Below are 25936 nucleotides of genomic sequence, written 5' to 3' on the forward strand. Positions count from 1 at the left end.
CCTCCTGTCAGAGCAGCCCTCAAAGTATGCAGTGCTACCAGCTCCCTAGCGGCAGCTGCTGACAGTAGGAGATTATCAACATCTATTTTAAATTCCCTCTCCAGGTGCCACAGGGACCAGTGGTCATCCCAGCCATCCAGGGAGAAGCTATCTTATCCTAGTTATGGCCTGGCAGCTGTCACCACACATTTTTAACAATTTTAGAAATCATTATAGGGTACCTCCAGCTTGAGGTGCCCTCCCGATTTACCACCTAGATCGGTTACATCCACCTTTGCTGTTGGGACTGCCAGCTGTCCTGCCATGGGCGTTCCAATTGTCCCTTGTCCCTGCACAACACAGGCTATTCCTAATTGGACAGGGCTCCCGGGAGCAACCTGTTAATGGCAGCCTCCAGGAAGATTGCGCAGGTTAATAGGTCTAGGGACACTTTTGGTGTCGGGAGCCACATACGGTCCTGGCGTTGGGGCCTTGATGTCCTATGAAAACTTCAGCATGTAATTTCAGCAGTTGGTTAATTTGGAATGAGCCACTTTGAGCTTTACTTGGGAAATGAAGGAAAAATGTTTTTAAAAAATATTTTGCATAGACATGGCTGGGGTGAGACAAGGAAGTTCAATTTTTCAAGGTTTGAAATTTTACTAGCAAGATATTTTGAAAAAGGTGCTGCAAAGAGTTAATATTTGAGGTTTTCTTTAAAGATATGGTTCCACTGTATTACTGTCGCAAAGATTGTTTCCATCTGCTGTGACAGAATACTAAACATGTTTTCTGTATACAATACCAGTTATATTAAGTCCATAATGCTCATTAGGTTTATATAAAAACCTCCAAACATCTACTGATAAACAAGTTGTTTTATGCAACTTGGAACAATCATGCAGAAATTTTGATCTCCGAGTGCCAAAATTATAAAATGAAAAGACCTTCAACTGCTTGTTATTTCCCAGTGGTTTAAACAAGGGCCCAGAAACAGAATAAAAGAACAAAAACCACATGGTCTATCTCTCTTTCTTTTTGGCAGTGAATTAACTTTTCCCTTTACAATATGAGCTCTATTTTGTTGATTTAAAACATACTAATCTCCTCCTGTAATATATTTTGGCATTTCACACGAATGAAAAAGGTAATTTTACTCAGACTTACAATGCTCATGTTTTTTATTAAAGAGAATGACTCACTTTATTCTGAATTAAACTAATGCTAACAAGCCTCAGCTAACACCATCTGTGCATTATTTGTCAAAAAAATTACATTTGGCCAAAAATAAATATTCATTTTCAGCTGTGTATTAAGCATTCCATTTCAGGGTTTGACATAGGGTTGTGCATAGGATATAGCATTTGATAAAGTATAAACAATGCAATTATAAAATTGTCATATATCACATTAGCTCAAAGAAGATATGCATTCCTTATGGTTCTCTGTTGTATAAGGAAAACATACAATTCAAATTAGAAAATTTCTTGTTCTATAGTATGAGTTAGATGAACTAGACACATGGATGATTCTGGACATGCATATTTTAAAAGGAGTCCATTGTTTGATTGAAGGATATATAAATTTCTTTCCAATTCTGGTGAAGATGTGTGATGAAGTTTAGTTAACTATTAGCATTGGAAATTAGTGTTTGCAGTTGGAAAAAAGAACAGCATAACCTAAATTCCCATGACCACTTACAATAGAATAAGGGGAGGAACAGCATTGAACGTCAACTTCCATCATGAAATACTGAACAGGAAATTCTATTTTTCTTGGAATTTGACTCACAATTTCTATGTTCCCATAAATAGTTCAGATCTATTCAGCAGACTATGCAAATTACTTTGCAAACATCTGGACCAAAAGTAACTGAATCATGCCCTTCTTAAAGGAGTATTCCATCCTGGAACTCTAAAATCTCTCCAATTCAATAGAGGTTTAGCTGATTCATGCACCATTGATTTTGAAGGCCTCTAATAAGGGAACAGATAGTTATTCTTCAATTGTATTGAACATGTAATGACATAACACCCTTAAATAATTGAAAGTCATATTTTTGATTGAATGTCCCAGTACAAGTCAAGAATTTATTAGGTATGACTTTGGAATGAAGTATTTTAAAATCTGCATGACCAATTTCATCACGTAAAATTGTGTCTCCATATTTCCATTCAAAAACTTGATAGTACTTCAATGATTTGTAATAACATCAGCAAGAAAGCTGAAAGTTGTAACAAGTGTGAAATAATTGAATTTAACATGTTACAGTTTCACAGGCAATAATGTGAAATGCTTAAGCATAATGCAATTAGCCAGGCGTGTATGCAAGGAATGCTTATAGTACTTTACTAAGGTTTGAAGACTTATTACAAACAAATAAGGTTGAAACGGTGTATTTTACTCACCAATCAGAACTTCTCTGCCAAATATTCTGCCATTCTTTTCGAGGATTTCATGCATTCTCAACTGGCATGCTGCAATAGTTTCATAGTCTGTGCCATATGCGAGTTGTACTTCTAGTTTTACTGTGTTTTTCTGTAAATACTGTAGGAAGAAGTCGTCCACTCTGACAACATACTGAGATGTGAAGTCAAATGCTGGCTGCAATCCATGTATTACAGGGGTGGACTGGAGTTCATAGTCATAGAATGCATAGGTACAGAAAGTAGCATGTTCTTGCTCACCAAAAACCTTAACGGCTTCAGGAGAGAAGGTCACTTTGCCGATATGGATCTCAAATATATTTTCTCCACGCTCTAAATGGACAGTTTCATCAAATTCATCAGCTTCATCATCAGTTGTTATTTCTGGTTTGAATTTGAATTGTTTGGTGCCATAGGCTATGTCTTTGAGTTGGGCTGAAATAGATGAAAACAGATGCAATTTTTCTATATTTTTCATTAAAGCAACAGAACACAAGGTTTTCTCTATGTGGAAAACAGATGGTCTGGAATATCAACACCATTGTTATCATTTTTTTAACATGTTCTTCAGTACAGAAGATTTGAAATAGCCCTGCAAATTCTTAGAATATGAGCTACTCAGTATGCAGGGATTACAACTTGACATTTATTCTGGGATAAATCAGATGAAACACTGCATAGTAAAGGCCTTTTTAACACACTGTAGGGACATCTTAATTAAAAGTTTCAACAGGAAATTACTAAAATGCTGGTCTGCTAATGATACTGCTTTTAAAAAGGTGGTTAACCCATAGTAGACCCAAATGTTGTGGGTCTTAAAATGGAAAAGAAAGATGATTTCTTGAGCAAATATCGTGATACAAAAGGTTCAAGAAACATTGTATAATACATATATGAATTAAAAGCATAATTATTTAAATGCAACTTGGTGTCACAGAGTTATCAGATTTTATTTTCCATTTTGGGGAAGGTAGTCTCTGTTTGTTATTTCTAGCAAAATTGTAAGCAGGTTCTTTATATGTGTATTTATAGTTTCATTACAAATATTGTGCAGAAGAAATCTTTCCTCAGGGCAAGTTCCTGAACTTGGCTGCACTGACAGAGGCTGATGCTATGCAGAAACAAAGCATCTTCCTGTAGCAAAGAAAAATAGTCATCAGGCAACATATGCTGAGAAACTGTGTGAATAATCTACTGTAGATGGAAGTCCAGGTTATTTATTTATCTCACAGTCAGAGAATAACTAAAAATTGCAAATTAAAAATAAAATACAAGTGTACATAATAAACCACTGCAAAGGAAACAATATTATACCCTCATACATTATGTTGACTGACTTGTAAAATACCTTCTGAAATGGCCTAGCAAGCAGTTCAAGAGCAATTAGGAGTGGGCAATAAATGCTAGTGTAGCCAGTGATGCTCACATCCCATGAATGAATATAAAAAAGTTCTGCTTTACAATTATTTACACAATGCTCTCCTGAACATCACTGTAATACTTTTTGCAACTGGCATTCATACTTTCTTTTAGCACTGGTTTTCATAAGCAGCAGACTTAAATTACAAAGCACTACAAGTTCATTTTTTTACTTCAGAAACCACAAATTTGTATAAAAAATATAGAAATAAAGCTAATATATATGTACGAGATTTTAAAACCTAAGTAAATGGAAAATAAAATTGGATATGGTGTAAAACAGGCTGCCCAATTGCATTGAGCCCATGTTGGACTACCAGCATAAATTAATTGCATCCCAATTCATTCTCTTCTTTTTGGCTTTGGAGCCATGCTGTGTTTTAGGCTCTGATAATTCACCTAGATTTTTCAAATAAAACAATAGGAAGTCCAACAGAGGGAGGCAGGCAGTAAATCGATCTTGAGAGTGCCGTGACTGTTAATAAACTGTTTATGTTGTGGTTTGATGGTTTATATCATCTAAGCTTAAAGCTTTGTTGTTCCCTTGAGAGCATTTATTATATTCGACAGCAGATACTCTGCAGTGAAAGTGTATAAGGAACTGTAAAGTGTGGTATGATCTTCAACTTTGATATTTATGATACACAATATCTGATACTTAACAATTGTCTCAAGAGATGCTTTTTCATATTTCTACGTGGAATCCCATTAGTGCTGCAGAAAGAAACTCTGACTATGCGACTGATTTGTTCATATTTTGTTTATAAGCATTATTTTTGCTTGTAAAAAGATCAGTTTATTTGGCCTGGTATTTGTATTTATAGATGGATGGAGATTTTGAGGCCTCCTGTCTGTCAGAAATAGGGTGAAAGTGCCCTGAAAATGGGCTTATTGTTCCACTCCTGCCAACTGCCCTGAGCCCAGCTTTGTAAGGCCAGGTGTCTGCTAAAGTTACGCAATAAGCTGTGAATGGTATGTTAATTAGATTGTCAAGACATACAGGTGAAGGGCATTGTTTAATTAAACACCTGGAGCACTTATAAAGAAGGAAGGCTATGTTTGCATTGAGATGCCCCTGGAAATGGATCATGCAGTATCCAATGGTACTCTCGAGACCTTCTGCAATCGTTGGGCACCACGGGGGTGGGAGTGCTTCATTGGGCACCTAAACATTTTCATTTAATTAGTTAAGTTTCCTTTGGAGTTTATTTCTGTTCCAGGTCCCCTTTAAAGGGCTATCACTTTAATTTGTCCATTTGTTTAACCGTTCAATCAGAAAAGTAGAAAGAAGGAAGGCCCCTCTGAGGGGCTGTCAATTAGTTAATCAGCTTTTTAAAGAACATATAAAGATGGATGACTGGGGCACTTGGAAGTAAGTAAAAGGCAGATATGCGAAATGATGCAATTTGCAAATAAACTGATCAGCAAGACAAAGATTTGCGTCTAGTTTCACACGTCCCCACCTGGCTTGGGATTCAATTAAAATTGTAGCAGAAGATAGTTACCTAAAGGTGAAGAAACCAAGTGTAAATTGTCAGGGTATGATTTCCCATTTATGGGGTGGGATTTTATGGCCTCGCTCATCCCGAAACTGTAAAATCTTGCCCAAGGTCAACGCCCCATTTCCGGGGCGGCACGGTAGCACAGTAGTTAGCACTGCTGCTTCACAGCTCCAGGGTCCCGGGTTCGATTCCCGGCTCGGGTCACTGTCTGTGTGGAGTTTGCACATTCTCCTCGTGTCTTCGTGGGTTTCCTCCGGGTGCTCCGGTTTCCTCCCACAGTCCAAAGATGTGCGGGTTAGGTTGATTGGCCAGGTTAAAAATTGCCCCTTAGAGTCCTGAGATGCGTAGGTTAGAGGGATTAGTAAATATGTGGGGGTAGGGCTTGGGTGGGATTGAGGTCGGTGCAGACTCGATGGGCCGAATGGCCTCTTTCTGCACTGTAGGGTTTCTATGATTTCTATGATGATCCGCCGCTCACCTGCTCTGATTCCCGTGGCAGGCAGGCCAGTAAAATTCCGGCCATGATCTCTGAAGCTGAACCTTATGACCAACGGATAAACAAAATGGATGTGTGAACATAGGTTACATCCTTACCAAAGAGAAAGCAAGGCATGGCCTTGGCACTGACCCTTCAAAATAAAAGTAAGATCAAATGCAAAGCATTTTGTAAGGTAGAGGCCAACCAGTTGGATACTGAGGAAAGTTTGGAGCTTCTATTAAGATCTATGAATAAAGTTTACAAGAAAATTTGTTTATTAAATGCCTAAGAGGCATGGTCAAACTTAGGTAGATTTTGAAAGCTGAATGGTTATTCCATAGAGGAATGGACTATATAAAATATTGTAGAAATTCAGTTTAGAAATTCCTTACTCAGTGCACGCTTTCAAATTGTTGGATTGTGTTAAAAGTGTTATAAATGGATAGGCTCCTGGTCTTAACTGGAGTTAAATTCTCAGAAAAGAGACACATTTTTGGATTAGATGTTAGATGCTTTTTTAAAAATCCTGGGAAAAGCAGTCATTTCCATTAGCCTTCGTGGCACAAATGGGACATTCTACAGTGTTCCAGGAGATGGAGGACTCGATGATCTCAGTCTTTTGACTTTGTTCAGATATGGGGCACAAGGGTCAGTACTACAGAAGAATTACAGAAAAAATAAATGAGGATGAAGGCACTTTTGGCAGACCTGGCAGACGATAGGATTGACATACTAATAAACAAATGAACCCCAGGAATGTCCAGGGAACTGCTAACAGATGTTTCAGATGTGACTCAAAATATCATTTTGCAGTAAATAACCCAAAGTGGAACTAGGTTTTCAAAGTGACGCATGATACAGAAGTTTTGAAGTTGAAGATGAGATTAATCAGTCTGAGGGAATTGTACTAGTCATAAGCTTCAGTCCAGTCATCAGTTTACTAACATACAAACATATGAATTAGGAGCAGAAGTAAGCCACTTGAACCTGCTCCTCCATTCAATAGAATCATGGGTGATCTGATTATAATCTCAACCCCACATTCCTGCCTACCCCCGATAATCTTTCATCTTCTTGTTATCCAAGAATCTGTCTCGCTCTGCCTTAAAAATATTCAAAGATACTGCTTCCACTGCCTTTTGAGGAAGAGAGTTCCAGAGACTCTCAAGCCTCAGAGAAAAAATTCTCCTAATCTCCATCTTAAATAAATGATGCCCCAGTTTTTAAACATTGACTAATTGCAAATTCATTTAAATGCACTGTGTTGGACAGTAGTTGCAAATTGATGGTATGTTGAACAGAAGGGTTAAGCGTTTTCAAGATTCACGCAGTAGTAAGGATTAAAATAAAGTTAGGGATTATGAAAGTTCTACTTGTTTCTGGGTTCGGGGATGACAATACATTGAGGTCACTGAAAAGAATGGTGATTCCATACAGAATAGCTGGAGTAAGCCGCTTTATTAGTAGATACCACTGCTGCTAGCTAGCCTTCCATGAAAAAGATCCAAATTAAACTGGACAATGATAAAACAATTGTCTTTGGGTGGATTGCAAATTTAGTGACTTTCCAATCAGGATATTATTGCATCCCTTTACCAAAGCTCAATGTCTCATAAAATTAATGAAGGGTGCGTGGCATTAGATGATGGGAGAAAAAAAGCAAACTGTCTTAAAGATACATCAACATTTTCACATCCCTCATGTCACAGATTAATATTCCTTCTGAAGGATTCAATCGTAATTGATGAATACACAAAGTTCTTTGAAGAGATGTGAAAAATGTGATATCAGCAAAAAGTATTGGAAAACACTATCAAGGTCTCTTGTAAGTCTCCCATTTGCAGGAGACTTTAATCAAGTAGGAGCAATGGATTTAAAAGTGTGTTTCAAGGACAGGAACAGTTTCACCTTGCATTATATATATACATGGCAATCAGATTCGGTCTTTCTATAGTAATACATGGTAAAGACAAAAGGAGTAATTGTAGGTTAAATCATGGAAAAATGGATAGGGCTTTGACTGGAAGCACTGACTAAATTCTTGACTGACAATGGGGGAAATGTGCCAATAATAAGTTTGAAGACATGCACAAATATGAACGTTGTTGAAAGGACTTTCAACTGTAGACTTCATAACCACAATGGATTCTGTGAAAGAAATCACATAGTGATATTTTAAATGCTCCATAACATCTTAGCCAACCAACCAACCTGCTGGCTAACACCTGCCCTGGCATGGGCAGTCTATGCATAGAACTCACTTCAAATGGCTGGGGTCTGCATCAATTGGTCTGTGGGAGGAATTTTGAAATCACTTCTGTGTTGTGTGATAACTCTCCAACTCAAACAGAAACCACAATTAGTTCCAATTTTTCTGAGCACGTGAAAGGCCTACATGGAAGAAGAAGGTCATTCATCAAGGCAGAAGTTTCAGAGAAAATTCAGCAAGCTTTACAGCTTTGCATAAGATTGTCCATGATAAATTTTAATCATGGGATTTCATACAATAAATTAGAAAGTCAGGAGGAGTTAAAAGGTTTGGATAAGGTGATCGGATGTTTGGGGAAGACATGGTTCAAGATTTCGTTCTTCGACATGGTAGTCAAACTATTAAAAGTCCATTCATCTCATTTAATTAGGATTGATTATATACTTTCAGAATCTGAGCAATCAGTAGAAGGCAACGAGGAAACCTGTACTAGACATACTCATATGCTTGACAGTTATGAGGAACAGAAAAGGTAGATAAGGGGCCAGGTGATGATAGACAAAGTGAAACTGACACAAAGTAAAAGGTTATCATACCCAAAGGACTGCTGCCGAACGTCAATACTCGGGTGACATACTTACATTCGGAGTGAATGGAGGGACGTGACCATTTACAGGGAGAGGGAAAACTACGGGAACTTCAAACATTTGGTAATCGTCCAAGATGATGGACAGGAGGTAAGAATTATGGACTGGCAAAATTAGATGACACAGTAAGAGTTTTAACAAAACCAGGTTAAAGTCCAACAGGTTTATTTGGTAGCAAATGCCATTATCTACCAAATAAACCTGTTGGACTTTAACATGGTGTTGTTAAAACTCTTACTGTGTTTACCCCAGTCCAACGCCGGCATCTCCACAAACTGAGATGAAACAGTGGAAAGCAAGAAAAAGCAGTGAGAGTCTATATGGTGTATTTGGGAGTGACTCTGGCACTAGGAAACAGTCGCACACTGGTGACAACTTGACAGATCTTGGGAGGGAGAGAACCAGTAGTTCAGAAAGACATAGGCAGGCAAATTGAAATCGTAGCTTGACTAGACCAAGATATGGAACAATCTTGGGACACTACTAGAATGGAAGCCCTTATGATCAGTAAGTTTTAATGGCTGCAAACAAATTAGAATATAAGTTAATAAGGAAGGCAACACCAAAAGAGTTGGGATAGTTGGAAAGAATTTGGCATCTACTCTGAAATGCAAGATAGGGGACTGCCAGACTTATCACACAGATGGATATCTATTGAAAAATTACTCCCAGATTGTACATATAAGGCTGAAGCAAGACTAGTGTGCCTGGGTTTTGAAGAGAGCCTTGAAGATCAAGATGTTACAGTAGACTCCCGCATGGCAGGAAAAGTAATCTGGAAAATTTACTTGCTCTGTTTCATGGGAATTGAGGTCAGTCGATATAAAAACCACACTTTTTGCAGATTGAAACATTTTGAAACCACCTAAACAAGCGAGTGTTTAGAAGGGAATCTGTGAAATTCAACAAATGCGTTTATGGATTGAATGAGTGTTGAGAGTATGGATTTCTTGCATAGGTCTGTCTTGCTGGAAGTAAATGTACTCAGCTGAAAGCAGATCCAGCAATGTTCTACTGGTATCACAAAAAGAATCTCTCAATCATCTTTAAGATGCATGTCCATAATTTTCTATGGGAGGTTCCGGGAAATTTGAATGATTTGTTATCAAAAGAGAATTTAAGATTGGAAGTCAGGCTTTGAAGGCCTTTAAATAAATAGGCCTAGATTTTCACTGTGTTAGGGTGATTCAGGAGTCCTTTAAAAATTATTAGCAGATCATGCTTCTGGGATTCCTGACCCTATTCCTGGGCTGTCTAATTTTCAGGAGTGTCTTTAAAGGGTTTGGGCTACTTCCTGTCAAAAGCACATATTCAGCACTCATGGCAAGGTTGGTTTCTTTGGAGGATAGGCATGTCCTACTCGACCACAATAATCCTGAAGTTAGGCCATGTTTTTAAAGAAGTGTGGTTCACGTCCCCAAACAGGAGTCATAAATCCAGTATGCATGAGGGGACCTTTTAAAAGGGAAGTTCACGAGGTCCCCCTCACGGATCCTGTGCCAAGTTACAACCCTCACCCACCTCCTCAGATCCCTCAATGTCCCCTATGCCAAGACCTGGCAATTCCATGCCCATTGACTTCTAGAACTAATAAACATGATAAAAATATCAATGATGTGGTTGGTCCCTTTGAAGTTTCAACAGACACAAATGGTTGAAACTATTAAACTTGTGTCAACAAACATTGTGAAATTGACAGCAGAGATCAGAAAGCCTGATCTGTCAATCAAACAATGTTTCTTTTTGGGTAGGCATTCTCACATTATACTAGCATCTGGGCTCTATGCAGGTCTCATAGAACCATAGAAACCCTACAGTGCAGAAGGAGGCCATTCGGCCCATCGAGTCTGCACAGACCACAATCCCACCCATGCCCTACCCCCATATCCCTACATATTTTACCCGCTAATCCCTCTAACCTACGCATCTCAGGACTCTAAGGGGCAATTTTTAGCATGGCTGATCAACCTAACCCACACATCTTTGGACTGTGGGAGGAAACCGGAGCACCCGGAGGAAACCCACGCAGACACGAGGAGAATGTGCAAACTCCACACAGACAGTGACCCGAGCCAGGAATCGAATCCAGGTCCCTGGAGCTGTGAAGCAGCAGTGCTAACCACTGTGCTACCGTGCCGCCCCAAATTTATAAATTTGTATATTCAAAAATATACCTCTCATTATATATTCTTGGCTGAGAGCCCAGGCAACTATTAAAAGACGAGAGCAAGTATTAGGGCGGCCAGGTGGCACAGTGGTTAGCACTGCTGCCTCACAGTGCCAGGGACCCGGGTTCAATTCCCATCTTGGGTCATTGTCTGTGTGGAGTTTGCACATTCTGCCTGTGTCTGCGTGGGCTTTCTCTGGATGCTCCAGCTTCCTCCCACAGTCCAAAGATGTGCGAGTTAGGTGGATTGGCCATGCTAACTTGCCTTTTAGAGTCGAGTGGGGCTAGTTAGAGTAAATGGATGGGGTTATGGGGATAAGGCCTGGGTGGAATTTGGGCGATGCAGATTTGATGGGCTGAATGGGCTTCTTTTGCACTGTAGGGATTCCATGATTTTACCCAAAAGGAAGCATTATTTGATTGACAGGTCATCGTTTGTGATTTCTGCTGTCAATTTCACAATGTTTGTTGACACAAGTTAAGTAGTTTCCAGGGTTTGTGACTTTTGAAACTTCAAAGGGCCTGGATAGTTGATACTTTCATTAGTTTGGTTCAGACCTTTTTTTCCTCCAAATATATGAGAAATTTGTCAATGGATTACATTTTTTCACAAATTATTTATTTATATATAGCACTGTAGATTTTAGTGTTCATTAGTTCTAAAGTGTAGAGTGGCTCAATGGGCATAAAAATGCCAGGGATTGGCACAGAAGGCATGAGGGGCCTAAGACTGTGGGTGACAGGGCAGAGCATAACCTGGGGCCATGATGGGACAAAGGCTGGGTGGGGAGCATGAGGTGGCAGAGATAGGACATGGGGAGTGTTGGAGGGAGGGAGGGATGAGAGCTGGAAAGCCTCTGTACTTCTTCCACCTCTGCACACTGAGGAGGCCTTTTAAACACTATACCTCTACACCCAGCAGCTGCCACGATTTCAGCCTGCACCCAACCCTCAGCATTGAAGATTCTGCCTTTGCGGGCATTCATCCTCAGGCTGGCAGACTGAACTGAGAATTTTTCTAACTTCCCCTATCTGTCTCGACGATAAAAATCCAGGCCATAGGCTTAGACATTAATAACATTAAATCAGGAATCATCTTGAATAAACAATCAAATGTAGAAAGCGTTACGTATTTCCTGATAAATTAAGCAATAGAAAGATGAACTTGCATCCAAAGAAAAAAACATAAGCTTGATTGGACAGGTAGATTGGCTATGTATTCAGACCAATACCTGATGCCAATTATGATGTGTTAGAACTTAGTACTATGGTGAAACTTATTACAAATGACAAGGTTGTGAGGGCAAATAACATAAGAAACAAAATCAATCTGGAGAATGCACACTCAAGTTTCCAGTCCTGGGTGACCTGAGAGACAGGAAATTAGTCATTTTTAGTGATGCTTCCCGTGGCAATCTCCCACATGGATACTGTTGGGTTTATAATACTCTTGGTCTGTGAAAATGGAAAGTGTTGTCCTTGGTCTGGGAAGCAATGAAATTAAAAGGGGTGGTTACAAGTGGCAGAAAAACTGGCTCTCGTAGAAGCAATAATTATCAGATTTTACTTACCAAACAATTTGAGGGAAATATGACACAAGCAGCATTCTGAAAATATTTGGGCATTGAATGCAATGCAGATAATTGTTGTTCATAAGATAGTGCATGTTTGGCAAAAAGTGTGACTGAGAAAAGTTTAAAGATTGATCGTGCTAGTATAAAAATGTTAGAGAGAGAGAAACTAGATCTCTCAGATAAAATGGGTGCATGCAAGTCACCAATTATCACACCGCTTAAAAAAAGGAATGATTGATTGGGAAATTGTTGGAGGACCTGGGAGAGGGATGTCTTGTTTATTTTCAATTATTTCATGGGCGTCGCTGGCTATGCCAGCATTTTTGTTGCCAATCCCTAATTGCCCTTGAGAAGGGGATCTTGAACAGCCGTAGTCCATGTGGTGTACATACATTGTTTAGGAGGGAGTTCCAGGATTTTGACCCAGCAACAGTGAAGGGACAACAATATAGTTCCAAGTCAGGATGGTGTAGCTTGGCAGGGAACTTGCAGATGGTGGTTTTCGCTTGCAACTGCTGCCTTTGTCCTTCTAGATGATAGAGGACACTGGTTTGGAAGGTGCTATCGAAAGAGCCTTGGTCAGTTATTGTAGTTAGAACACAATGATGCCAGTGTGCATCGGTGGTGGAGGGAGTAAATTTTAAAGGCGGTGGATAGGGTACCAATCAAGCAGGCCGCATTGTTCTGGATGCTTGAGTATTGGAGCTGCACTAATTCAAGCAAGTGGAGACTAGAAATAGGTAATGCTGCATTCTATTTATAAACCGATAATCGAGAAAAGGATTTATATATTTTTTAAAAATTCATTTATGGGATGTGGGATCACTGGCTAGGCCAGCATTCATTGCCCATCCCTAGATTCTCTTTAGAAGATGACGGTCAGCTGCCTTCTTGAACCACTGCAGTCTCTGAGTGTAGGTATACACATAGTGCTGTTAGGGAGGGAATTCCATGATTTTGCCTCAGGGCCAGTGAAGGAATAACAATATATTTCCAAGTCAGGATGGTGAGTGACTTAGAGAGAAATCTGGTATTCCCAGGGTATCTATTGCTCTTGTCCTTCTAGATGAAAGTGGTCTTGGGTTTGAAAGGTGCTGCCTAAGGAACCTTGGTGAGTTCCTGCAGTGCATCGTGTAAATGGTACAAATGGCTGCCACTGTTAGTTGGTGGTGGAAGGATTGAATGTTTGTAGAAGGGATAGCAATTAAGCGACCTGCTTTGTCCTGGTTGGTATTGAATTTCTTGAGTGTTGCTGGAGTTGCACTCATCTAGGCAAGTGGACAATATTCCATTACACTCCTGACTTGTGCCTTGTAGATGGTGCATAAGCTTTGGGGAGTCAGGAGGTGAATTACTCACCACAGGATTCCTAGCCTTTGACCTGCTCTGGTAGCGATAGTATTTATATGGCTAGTATATTTCAGTTTCTGGTCAATGGTAACCTCCAGGACGTTGATAGTGGGGGATTCAGCGATGGCAATGCCATTAAATGTCAACGGGTGATGGTTAGATCCTCTCTTGTTAGAGATGATCATTGCTTGACACTTGCGCGGTGTGGATGTTACTTGCTATTTGTCAGCGTTTGGGTATGGACGGCTTCAATATCTAAGAGGTTACAAATGGTGTTGAACAGCAAACATCCCCACTTCTGACCTTATGGTGGAAGGGAGCTCATTGATGAAGCAACCTAAGATTGTTGGACCTAGGACACTACCCTGAGGAACCGAGTTCTTTATGTATATAGATCAAGGACAATATACATTAGACCCTGATACCCACTGCAGGACACAATGGACAAAGCATGTCCTGTGCAGTATCAGCTTCTGATCTTGACACAGAGGATTCAAAAAGATTTTACTTATTTTTGTCGGGGATGAAGGAGTAGAAATGCTACTCCAGGCTGCAAAAAGCAAGCTTTGATGTTGCTGCATGGGGTGTCCCCATTTTCATGAAAGAGCACCTTGCCACCAGTTAAATTGCCTGATATTGCAAAAGCCTGGAATAAGTGGGACTGCTCCAGAAAGCTTGCTTTTAATCAGGACGGTCATTTATTAATCAGTCTTGGTCCTCTGAAAATCACAGAGAGAGTATCTACTCCATATTGTCTTACGTTTTTCTTTGGCAACATACAAAACTCCTGTGAGGTGTTCTATAAAAAGCTGTGACCACACTGATTATTGACTGAAATGTGCAAAACACAACAAGGCGCATTTTTATGGACTGAAAAGCGATCCCATGCTAGCACAGGATCTGTACATATGGTTTAACAGTTCATCCAGTTGCTAACATAATGAGAATCCAGGAGCCAGGAACCGACATGGCTGTATATTACCAACACAAAATGTTTATACTGGGAATCAAATAGAATTTTATATTAGAAACTGCTTTTAAAAGGTTGTTTGCTCAAACCTTCAAGTTTTCTGATTCGATCAGCCCTAATGTCAAGCAGCTGTGTGTACTGCTCCAGCTTAATCTCATATTCTCGATTATTATCTTCCATCTTCCGTGTCACAGTATCAACTTCATTCTAAAATTGGAATGATAGGTCAACAGGTAAAATAGATTATTAAGTCCCTGACCATACTTGTGAAATGCATATGCCAAGATTTTACTCAGAAAATAAAATGCATCAGTATATTACTTACAGTGGCCTCTGGCACACACGTGCTTCCAAAAGTTCACAAGTGACTTGTTGAACAGATATTTTGAATTCAGTTAACACAGTTATCTTTGTTTGTGATTATTCTCCTCTGCAATTTTTTGAGAACTTTTAAATCCAAATCAGTGTTAAAATGATCATGACTGCAGGGCTTGGATTTTGCTTCTGAGGCAGATAACCCGAGTCAGGAAATTTCTTGGTTTGCTGCATACGCCTCAGGAGAAACTCCCTCCCCAAATGGCGGGATCTTTGTTCTGGAGGATGGGAATGAATAAGGGATGGAGTCTGACTTGCCACCCCTGGATGCAGATCGGAAGTGATCACTGAGACTGCCAAGTGTTCAGCTGGGCTGTTCAGAAGGTCCGCCTTGATTATCTGCGACTTCATCCCAGTTGTTTGCTCATATTTTAGGTCCTCTTGCCCTCACCTTCACATGTCCTGACTCCCCCAACCTACTCACAACATTCCATGCATGTAAACTCATGTCCCCACCCATACCCAATGGCTCCTCGTTTCCTACATGCCTACTCATTCAACTCACCCACCCTCCATGCAAACCAATGCTCACCATTCACCTTCATGAGCCCTCATATCCTCAATGTAACTCAAGGAAAACTCATGGCAAACATCCCACCACCCTTTGTTTGCCCTCACTCCCTCCATGCTTATGAGTCCAATATTCATCCTGGACAGACCATTGCAGCCGCATTGAGATGAAATAAAGTAAGTTATAAATATCTATTGCAGCCTTCACTATATTTAAAAGGAACTCACATACAAAAATTAACAATATACAAAAACTTTAAATCCCCTGAAATACATAATCGGGGGTGTTATCAAAACAGACTTGTATTCATAATACCATATCAAAGATAGCTAATCCTTTAATAATCTCTTTTAGCTGTCAAATCAAATTGTGAACAGGTTAAACAGCTATTGCAACTGAGAGACCAGATTTCTTTTACCTCTCACAGATACATGCAACCTATTTTGTAATATAATTTTTAAATGTCTGGGGATTTAAATAACTTTATAGCTTGTCAGTTCTACAGACCTTCTTTTCCTTGAACAGCATTTACAATTACTCTTTTTAAAAAAAATCATAACTCCCACACTGTGGGTTAAGACGCTTGCTACAGTGAAAATTGGGTCTGCTTAAACTCAGCACTGAAAAGTGGATCTGTTGGAAATGGAGGCAAGATTTCTGGATTTGAGTCCCATCCGCCATTTCAGAATGTTCATGGAGTCTTCATGACTCTGTGAAAATCTGGGCATAGATCTTTAACTAATCTCAACTATTAGCTGCAAGCGAATTTGACTTTTTTCCCCACAATAAAATTTATAAACTTTGGTATTAATCCAATGACAGCCAAGTAATTCAGCCTGTTTTATGTTGCCAGTCCTGTCAATGAGCTATCACTGGTTGCTGTCACATAGGAAAGTTTTACATTGCAAGTATAATTAATTAGCAGATACTGCCAACTGTTACTAAATACATGTGTTGGTACTGGAAAAGGTTGGAAAATAATTTTGAAAGGAACAGAGTTGAAAAACAAGAATATTAAACATATATTGAATCTTGGTTAGACCATTCTTAGGGTACGACGCTCAGTTCTAGTTTCTGCATTCTAAAAAGCACATAAAGACGCTAGAAGGTGCATGACATTACAAATATTATACCAGAATTGAAAGGTTACAACAATTAAATAACTAACCAAGTTGAGACTCTTTTTTTTTAGAAAATTGAAACCTGAACAGTGACCTAATAGACATATTTAAAATTAAAAAACCGTACAGAAGGTGTTTCCATCTATGGGAAAATCCAAAAGGAGGGACCATAAATATAAAACAGTCACTAATAAATCCATTGAGGAATTCAGAAAAAAACTCTTTTAAGTATGTAAAATCATCCTTTTGTACAGCTTCTATTTTTCATAGTTGCACAGTGGTTAACGCTGCTGCCTCACAGCGCCAGGGTCATGGGTCCGATTTCCGGTTTGGGTCACTGTCTGTGCAGAGTCTGCACGTTCTCCCCATGTCTGCATGGGTTTCCTCTGGGTGCTCCGGTTTCCTCCCACAGTCTGAAAGATGTGCTGGTTATTTGCATTGGCCATGCTGAATTCTTCCTCAGTGTACCCAAACAGACTCCGGAGTGTGGCGACTAGGGGATTTTCACAGTAACTTCATTGCATTGTTAATGTAAGCCTATTTGTGACACTAATAAATAAACTTAAACTTTTCAAAATGTTACAGAACCAGATGAAATTTAAAAAAAATAATGGGTAGGGGAAATCATATAGCAGCTGCATTGGCATATGCAGAGATATGACAAATTGGACAATTTCTTTTAGTTAAAAATGTCAGCGTTTAAGCTTGGCTGGTAGCTTAAACGCTGGTAGCAATATATCCCACACGGTCGTCTGAGGGTACCCTTGAATTTAAAAGAATGATTGGAAGCCAAACATAACAGGTGATGTTTTAAGTCAATTATCTTACTCAATAGAATGTATAAAATAAAAATCACATTAATTTAAAACATAGGCTAATCTTTCAAAATGACAAATATATCCGTACTTACTTCATGGACCATTTGCTTCTTTCAAGAACAAATAAAAGGAAACTCTAACCTTCAGTTTACATGTGGAGGACTTGCTGTTTTATGTGTATGGGTTCCCTTTTCAGTTATAAAATTACAATTCCATAGACTTACAGATTTGAAAATTATAATGTATGATCAATCTGGGCGCCAGTTAAATTGACTGCCCTTATTTAATTTGAAATATGTTTCTTGTTCCTTCAGAATGCACATTTTCCTATTCATTAAAGTTGTTACGAAAAGTACTGGATTACTGAATTTCAGTACTCATAGAAACAAACATTATTCATATTCTGTAAGAACCCCTTTAAATTATATATAATTAGCTGTTTTCACGATGATGCTAGACCTCAGTTATCGTACCTATTATATACATGATATTTAATATAGTGCATCACTGATGGGATTTTGTAAAGAGAAAATAGAATCCAAAAATAAATTACATTTTATCAAAAGAATAGTTATAAACTGAAAATGGTTTTCATTCCTTTCCACTCGGCTTAAAGATCAGCTTGACTGCAGAAGTCAAAAGATATTATTAATATGCCTAGTTTCTAATAACTATGTCTATATAATCTTTTCAAAAGCTCTGAAGGAAAAGAAATCCAAATAGTCTCCTTTTATTACAAACTATTTTTGTATAATTAAATTATATTTTTCTGCTACAGAGGAATTTTATATGGCATCCAGTCTAATAACAAAGAAGCAGGTATGTTATTATTAATGCAACAGCTGCAACTTGTAATTTAACGTTGCATTGAATTTTCATCTCATTGGGAAAAATTACCATACTTTCTCTTAATTGCTTTCTAAAAATGTTCTGGTTCAGAATAGTAAGCCTGGGTTTACCTAAAGCAGACACAATTCTTGATGTTTAACAATTTAGCTACATTATAAATTACACAAAATCTCTGATGATGTTCATTTTGGAGTTATTAGCAGTAGTCAGATCTATTTTCCTTTCATCTGTGAGTGTATCAAATCAGGAGCATATTTAAGGCTTTTTAGTATGTCCAAGTTGCCACTTTTAGAGTGTAATTGCTTCCACATTCACCACAAGACGTGGCAGTCACACTTCTCAAGGTCTTCTCCTACCCACAATTTGTTGTATCAACCACTGAAAAAATATAGGCTGGCTTGACGGAAAATTCATTTGTTTTGCAATATAGTCCAAGCATCTGTTTCTTCACAATTTTATAAAATTGGAATTGAGAGGGCGTAAAACAGAATTTTATTTACTCTTTGTCCAAACACGTTATAATGTTTGAATTAACTTACATAAGAAATATTTCATTTCTAACTAGGGATCAAGAATCAAATCCAAAATGAAGCTCTGCAAATTATGCAATGTTTGCGTTCTGGAGACAGGCATTAATGAACTGCCCAATTCGAAGAAATCAGAAAACATATTGCACTTCATATGGTTTCAGATAGTGGGCCTGATTTTCAAATTAGCATCCAAAATGTCAATGTATCAGTATTTGCATTGTTTGGCAATTACATTGTTAAGACAACAAGCACTGGTTAACCTATAAATGGACATATTGTCCCTCTGTTTGTTTAATTTAGTTTAACTGGTTTAACACAAAATCGTATGAATGGACTCAGCTTGGTACACCCCAATATAGTAGAAATGGACACAGAACAGTGGAGTGAGGAACAAACTGGAAGACTTCTGCTGAGTTATCTTAAGAGTAAACCTTCCTGAGGTTAAAGACTAGCTTTAGACTCATTTTTTCACCATATGCAATTATTACAGTTAACCTGGTCGAAGTTAGTTACTCTGAATTTCTGGCTGGTTTTGGGCTCATTCTGTGGCCAGGCCTGGGATAGACATCTGGAATTCCTGACCCAATCAGACACATAAGGTTGGGAAAGGGTGATGTGCATCTTTCTAGTCCATGAGTGCACTGAATACCGAATCTCCAATATGCGCATGAAATCTGACAGGAAGGCCTGAGGTGAACTTGCCTGTGGGAGTGCTTTTAGGGAGGTTCATATGTTTTAAAGGCAAGTGCATTAGGTCTTTCAAAGATCATTTCTGTGCTTCTTTCTGCTGATTTATGGCTTTCATGAACCTTTATGCCAATTCCTATGACTTGTGTTGTCTCAAGATCTTTTTAAGGAAAATAGGATGAAAGGAAAGATACCTTGCTGATTAGGCTGTCTGGGGACGGCACGGTGGCACAGTGGCTAGCACTGCTGCCTCACAGCTTCAGTGACCCGGGTTTGAATCCGGCACTGGGTGACTATGTGGAGTTTGCATATTCTCCCTGTCTCTGTGGGAGTTTCATCCTGGTGCTCAGGTTTCCTCCCACAGTCCAAAGATGTGAGGGAGGAAACTCCCAAGAAGCGTGCCGATGTAGGAATTATGTGTGTTTCAAATGCAGGAATTGTGTGTGTTTCAGGTGCAACAAAACGGGTTAATTACAAGCATGGTGCAGAGTGAAGCTAATAGGACAGAATGTGCAAAAAAAAGCCACAACGGCAAGTTTAACTCCTTTTGAAGAAACTAGATGTGGAGCCTGACAAGGAACCCTTAACCAGGTCCAACTGAATAAAGTGTCTCTATTGAGATAGTCTTGATGGTAAATGGCAGATCTCTTAAAATGGAAGTCGACATAAGGGCTGCGATTACAGTCATAGTCGCAATGCACAGCTACAGAGCGAAGAGACTGGAGCGTCAAATTTTAAGATGCCTTTGATTGGGAAATTAGAACAATTTGACCCCGGAGTAGAAAACTTTGTTACCTTGGAACATTGAGATTGAATCAGTCAGAAGCTATGATGTTTATCTATACTGGAAACACTGCAGACTTTAGGGGTAGCAATTGTCACAAGTGTCCTACAAGAATCAGATGACGCAGTTACCTGTCTTGGTGATTAAGGGACGCTCAGCTACCTCCCGTGTACCCCTCCTGACACTGCTACTCCAAGCCGACAACACTAATCCTCTTGACCATCTTCTATCCCTCGACCTGACCTGACTACCCATTTAGCAACTTGCTCAACTGCTACAGCCCTTCCTATCCAACTATCATCCTGCCCACATGCAGAAATTTCCTCTAACAAAAGATTGATCAATCAAAACCATTGTCTTCAGACTCATCACAAACCCTGTTTCCTAGATACTGACCCCATCCTTCTGCCTGGCAAGTATCTGGGAGTGAATCAGATTGTTCAGAATTTTGGTGTCATATTTGACCACAAGATGAGCTATTTCCCCTCCGTCATATTGGGTGACTTTGCCCTGGCCTCAGCTCATCTCCTGCTGAAATATTCATCCACACCTTTTATTACCTCTAGGGTTGACTGTTCCAGTGTACTCCTGGCAGGCCGCCCACATGCTACGCTCTGTAAACGTGAAGTCATATAAAACTCTGCTGCCAAGATCCTGACTTGGACTAAGTTCAATGTAACCTACATTGGTTTCCATGAAGCAAGGCGTCAGTTTCCTCGTTTTTAAATCGCTCCAGTCTTCCAAGCTATCTTCTTCTTTTCTCTAATTCTAGCCTTTTGAGTATCTCTGATCTTAATTCACTCCACCATTGGCTGCCATTCTTTCAGCTACCAAAGTTTTAAGTGCTAGAATTCTCTCCCTGGACCAATCCATTTTGTCCTCTCTTTCCTCCATTAAGACCCTCTTTAAAACCACCTTTTAAATGAAGAATTTGGTCATTTATGTTACTTGGCGTCAAGTATTTTTTAGAATGCTTTGGTGAAGTACATTGGAACATTTTACTGAGTTAAAGTTACTATATGAATATGAGTTGTTCTTTTTTGTTTTTGATAGGAAGCCAACAAACATTAGCGAGGACAGGACAGCAACTGACAAATGGGACTTGGTGTGGGACTGCACAGCAGTGGAATTTAACCAAACTGGAGTTTATAAAGGAAGAAACCTTAGAGATTCGCAAGAGGGTACATTAAAGAATTCAAGTCTGGAGGTAAGAAAGTGTAGTGGGCTTAACTGGAATTAACAAAAATCACATATTTTTCAAAATATTTTACAAATTTGTTCTGACCTCCTCACCAGCTTTGGTCTTTAAACATGCTAACCCTTTTTAAGGAGAATGGTTTGATCTGTGACATCACAATAGACACCATGGCAATACTTCATCTGGATCAATCCATCAGGAGTTTGAACAACGCTGCTTGGGTTGTTTTTCCTCCTGTATTCTGTTGACAGTGAAGACTAGCAAGCTCACTGTCAAGGGAAAGGTGAATGAAATATCAGTCAATAATGGTATTCAAACTCAGTTATCTCATTTCAGAATGTAACGCATTATTTTTGCTGAAAGGCTTCCAAGACAGTCAGCAGAAATCTGTCCTTCCCATCACTGAGTGCTAATATTGTTATTTTTTTATTCATGGGATATCGGCATTGCTGGCTGGCCAGCATTTATTGCCCATTCCTAGTTGCCCTTGTTCAGAGGGCAGTTGAGAGTCAACCACATTGCTGTGGCTCTGGAGTCACATGTAGGCCAGACCAGGTAAGGATGGTAGATTTCCTTCCCTAAAGGACATTAGTGAACCAAATGGGTTTTTCCGACAATCGACAATGATTTTGTGGTCATCAGTAGATTCTTAATTCCAGATATTTTTTATTGAATTCAAATTCTACCATCTGGCCTGGCGGGATTCGAACTCTGTTCCCCTGAACATTAGCTGAGTTTCTAGATGAATAGTTCAGCGATAATACCACTAGGCCATCGCCTTCCCACGTTATTAGTTCAAAGTTGATTGCATACAACAAATCCAGACAACAATAGGCCATGAAAAGCACATCAAAGCAGAAGCAAATGTTCCTTCCCCCCCCCCCCCCCCCCCAAAAGTAAAATTTCATTAATCTGTGAACAAAGTAAATTGTATTGGGAGAAATGCTGTAGCACTGAATCTCAACATTAATTCAAAAAATGAAATCAGAAACCATTACTTAGCCCTCTTTTTGCTTGGCTGATCATGTCAAATGTCCTGTAGAACCCTGTTCCTTGGTTCTTAATTCCTTCTTTCGCACTAGTTTCTCAGTCAACTTCCCTTCTGACCTTGCCATGCGCACCTTGGCTATGAGAACATTTCCTGCTCCCGTGTCCCCTTGTCACTAAACTGCTGATCACCCAACTTCTTCTCCCGTTCCCATGGCGCGATTGTAAATAATTCTCTCTCAGGCACTTTTTGCAGCTGACATCATTATCCTTTCCTCAAAAAGCCAATAGCTCTGTCCTTCTAAACTACGGTAAGAAGTCTCACAACACCAGGTTAAAGTCCAACAGGTTTATTTGATAGCACAAGCCACTAGCTTTCGGAGCGCTGCCTCCGAAAGCTAGTGGCTTGTGCTACCAAATAAACCTGTTGGACTTTAACCTGGTGTTGTGAGACGTCTTACTGTGTTTACCCCAGTCCAACGCTGGCATCTCCACATCACTTCTAAACTACGACATCTCTATCCTTCTTTTGCTCTCCAAATTCATTGAATGTGTTGTTTGTTCACAAAATCCATGCCCTTCTCACCAGTCACTCCCTATTTGAATATTTCTGACAAGTTTCCAACCATCTAGCTCATACCTTCATAGCATTATTCCACATGATTTATCCTACTGAAATAGTAATATTTGAGGTCCCTTTTGCATCTTTCAAATATAGACAATTACCTGATAGTCTTTATTAATCTTGTACTGCATAAGTAACATATTTCTTGTCTTTTCGAGCTCTTGAATGGTTTCTGCATGTGTTGCCTGAAGCTCTCTAATAGATTGCTCCAAATCTTTATTAATGTCATCCTCCACTTTCTCCAGGAATTCAAGGTTTCCATTTTTCTGATGCTTACGAACCTATAATAAAGGAAAAAGCGCATGGCTGGTGGGAACACATTTTCTCTTCCAGCTTTCTCCACCTCAAAACAAATAGAAATTCTACAGTATAACTGACAAACTGCAAAATTATGTGCAGAAAATAGTACCAGTTGGGCTTATTGGCATATATTTTTGCTTTTCATGGCTGGACAATATTTATCATTTTCCTGAAGTTTGTCTTAATATTTTTATATCGCCACTAGGTTATAATTTTGACCTGTCCGTCATACACCAAAGCATCCTATTGTACTTTCTTCCTCAAAGTAGAAGAACTGAATTTTAAGTCTGAGGTGCCAGGAGCTGGGGGATAGATCCATTAGTGCACGGGAAAGTCAGTAGTTTTTTTAGTGCAGACACTGTGGGTGGAATTTTCCCGGTCTGAGATTCGTACAATCCCGCCCGAGGCCAACGGAGCATGCCGTTCTCTGAGCCTCGCGCGCCCCTGGAATCGGGGTGAGCGTGCTGGTAAAATTCCGGCCCACATTTTAATCTTGGATGTGGTGCTAGTAGCTGTACTGTGCCTACAGGGAGATACCCTCCCTAAATTTTGGGAGGAAGGAGCCTGCTGGCAAAACAAAGATGGAGTGGCTGGAGGTTACTATGAACTTAGCTCCAGGAAGGTAGTGACATGCTTATGAATTCAATGCTGATAGCAGTTCAATTGCCTCATCAGGGCAGGAAATGGGAATAAAATGTCACATTGACCTACATCCTGATGTTTTTATCACTCCAAACTCCTCATCCTGCCAACTCAAATCTACTCCAGCATAACATTCCTCACACCAATTTACCTTGCAGGTGTACCCATCCCTCTCTGCACTTCCTCACATCCCCATTTGTCCATCCACCATTGACACTCACCCTCATTTTTACATGTCATGCCTCTTCTTCATAGTTGCCCTCAGCAAATGTTCTCCATCCACGTAACATATACCATTACTACCCTTTAAGTCTCTTCTTTCCCTTCTTGGCAGAAAAGAGAACACGGAAGACAAGGGAGCAGAGATTGTGTTGAGCCAAGACGCAACTGACAGCTCAAGAAGGGATGATGTTAGTCATCTGTGGAACATTTGTATGCTTGGCCATTGGAACTGGGGAGATGAGGGCTTCCCAGCTGGCTAATGCCAGAATTAAATACTACACAGCCACATGGCATACACACTCACTCAAGCTGACTTGATGCCAGCAGCGAGTGAAATATGATCATGCGTACAACGATTATTTAAGATATTCCTATCTGGACAGTTCTAATTCACATCTTTAATCTTTCAATAGACATGGTCCAGGAAGACAATGACTCTTCAGGGGAAGTCATTCTTTCTTAGGGTGCAACATCACAAGATTTATAAAACCAAAACACCAGATCAGATATTCAAAAAATAATGGGGGCTTCTCAAAGGGATGCTTGATTGTTTGCAGAATTGCTTTGTGATGGGGAAATGGTGGGCAAGGGAAATGCAGAGACCTTTGCATGTGGTTGTCAGATGGGTGGACTGGTGAAATCACGAGCAGCATGGGCACTGACTGCATCACATTGTTCTCTCCAGAATCATTAGAAAAGGCCCTCTGCTCTGTGCGTTGTTTCTCCTACATGTTCAAACTTCTTTGCTTTGCACTGTTGAGTAGAGCGCAGCACAACACAACCATTCTGGCGACTTGAGCTGGTACATACTGAAAGGTGCCACCGGATGTATGCAGGCCCCTGAAGCACATCTTTAATGATGGCATGTTCAATCATAATAGTTGTCGTATGGTTTTCATTGTATTGCTCCTAGGCCTCATTGATGACATCTGTGAGGAACTCAACCAATCACATTTTAAGTGGGTATCTCCTCAGCAGTCAGCTAACCTGCTTTGAGGTGCAAAGAGTTTTCAGGAAGGGTGGCCTGCTGCAAGACGAAAGCATCATGGCAGCTATCTAAGAATCTTGCACTCACCTGCACAGACAGCTTATTCACCTGAATAAACACCTTATTAACATCAGCTGCATACAAATAAAGTGGAAGCTTCAAATGAGGTTGAATTGTGGTTGAGTTATGGGTGCCTTTATTATCACATGCACACAGTTGATGATGCCCAGCTCCAGTGGGAAGCTAACCAAATCTGCACTACTGACTGACATCTATCAATGACAAAAATTGCATAATTACTTGCCTGAACAAACAAGCCATTAGCCACCTTCTTATGGGCCGCTAATTGTGAAATCTTGCAAATGTCTCTGGCAGAGCCCTGAAAGGCTCCAGAGACAAAGAAGTTGAATTGACTTTAACAGCCACTGGTAAAGCATGCCCCCCCACCCTCCACTCCAAGTCCACTTGACAGCAGGTCTTGCTCCAGCAGGTTGCAAATATCTGCCATGACCTGATGCATGACCATGAGCCATTATCTCGACATGTTGAGGGAGTTGATCCTTTGCCTGCAGATTCTG

General features: G+C 39.8%; 1 protein-coding gene across 1 annotated transcript in view; it reads right to left on the reverse strand.

Moving 5' to 3' along the window:
* The window catches only part of rpgrip1l (RPGRIP1 like), a 213131-nt gene that overhangs the window by 90199 nt on the left and 96996 nt on the right, over nt 1–25936 (reverse strand). The window contains exons 13-15 of the mRNA XM_078210885.1: nt 23308–23487; nt 14811–14928; nt 2388–2840 (exon numbers count right to left, since the gene is read on the reverse strand). Of these exons, the coding sequence (XP_078067011.1) occupies nt 2388–2840; nt 14811–14928; nt 23308–23487 (751 nt within the window). The remainder of the gene's footprint in view (nt 1–2387; nt 2841–14810; nt 14929–23307; nt 23488–25936) is intronic.

Source organism: Mustelus asterias, chromosome 4 (assembly GCF_964213995.1).
Source record: "Mustelus asterias chromosome 4, sMusAst1.hap1.1, whole genome shotgun sequence".
Classification (NCBI taxonomy): Eukaryota; Metazoa; Chordata; class Chondrichthyes; order Carcharhiniformes; family Triakidae; genus Mustelus; species Mustelus asterias.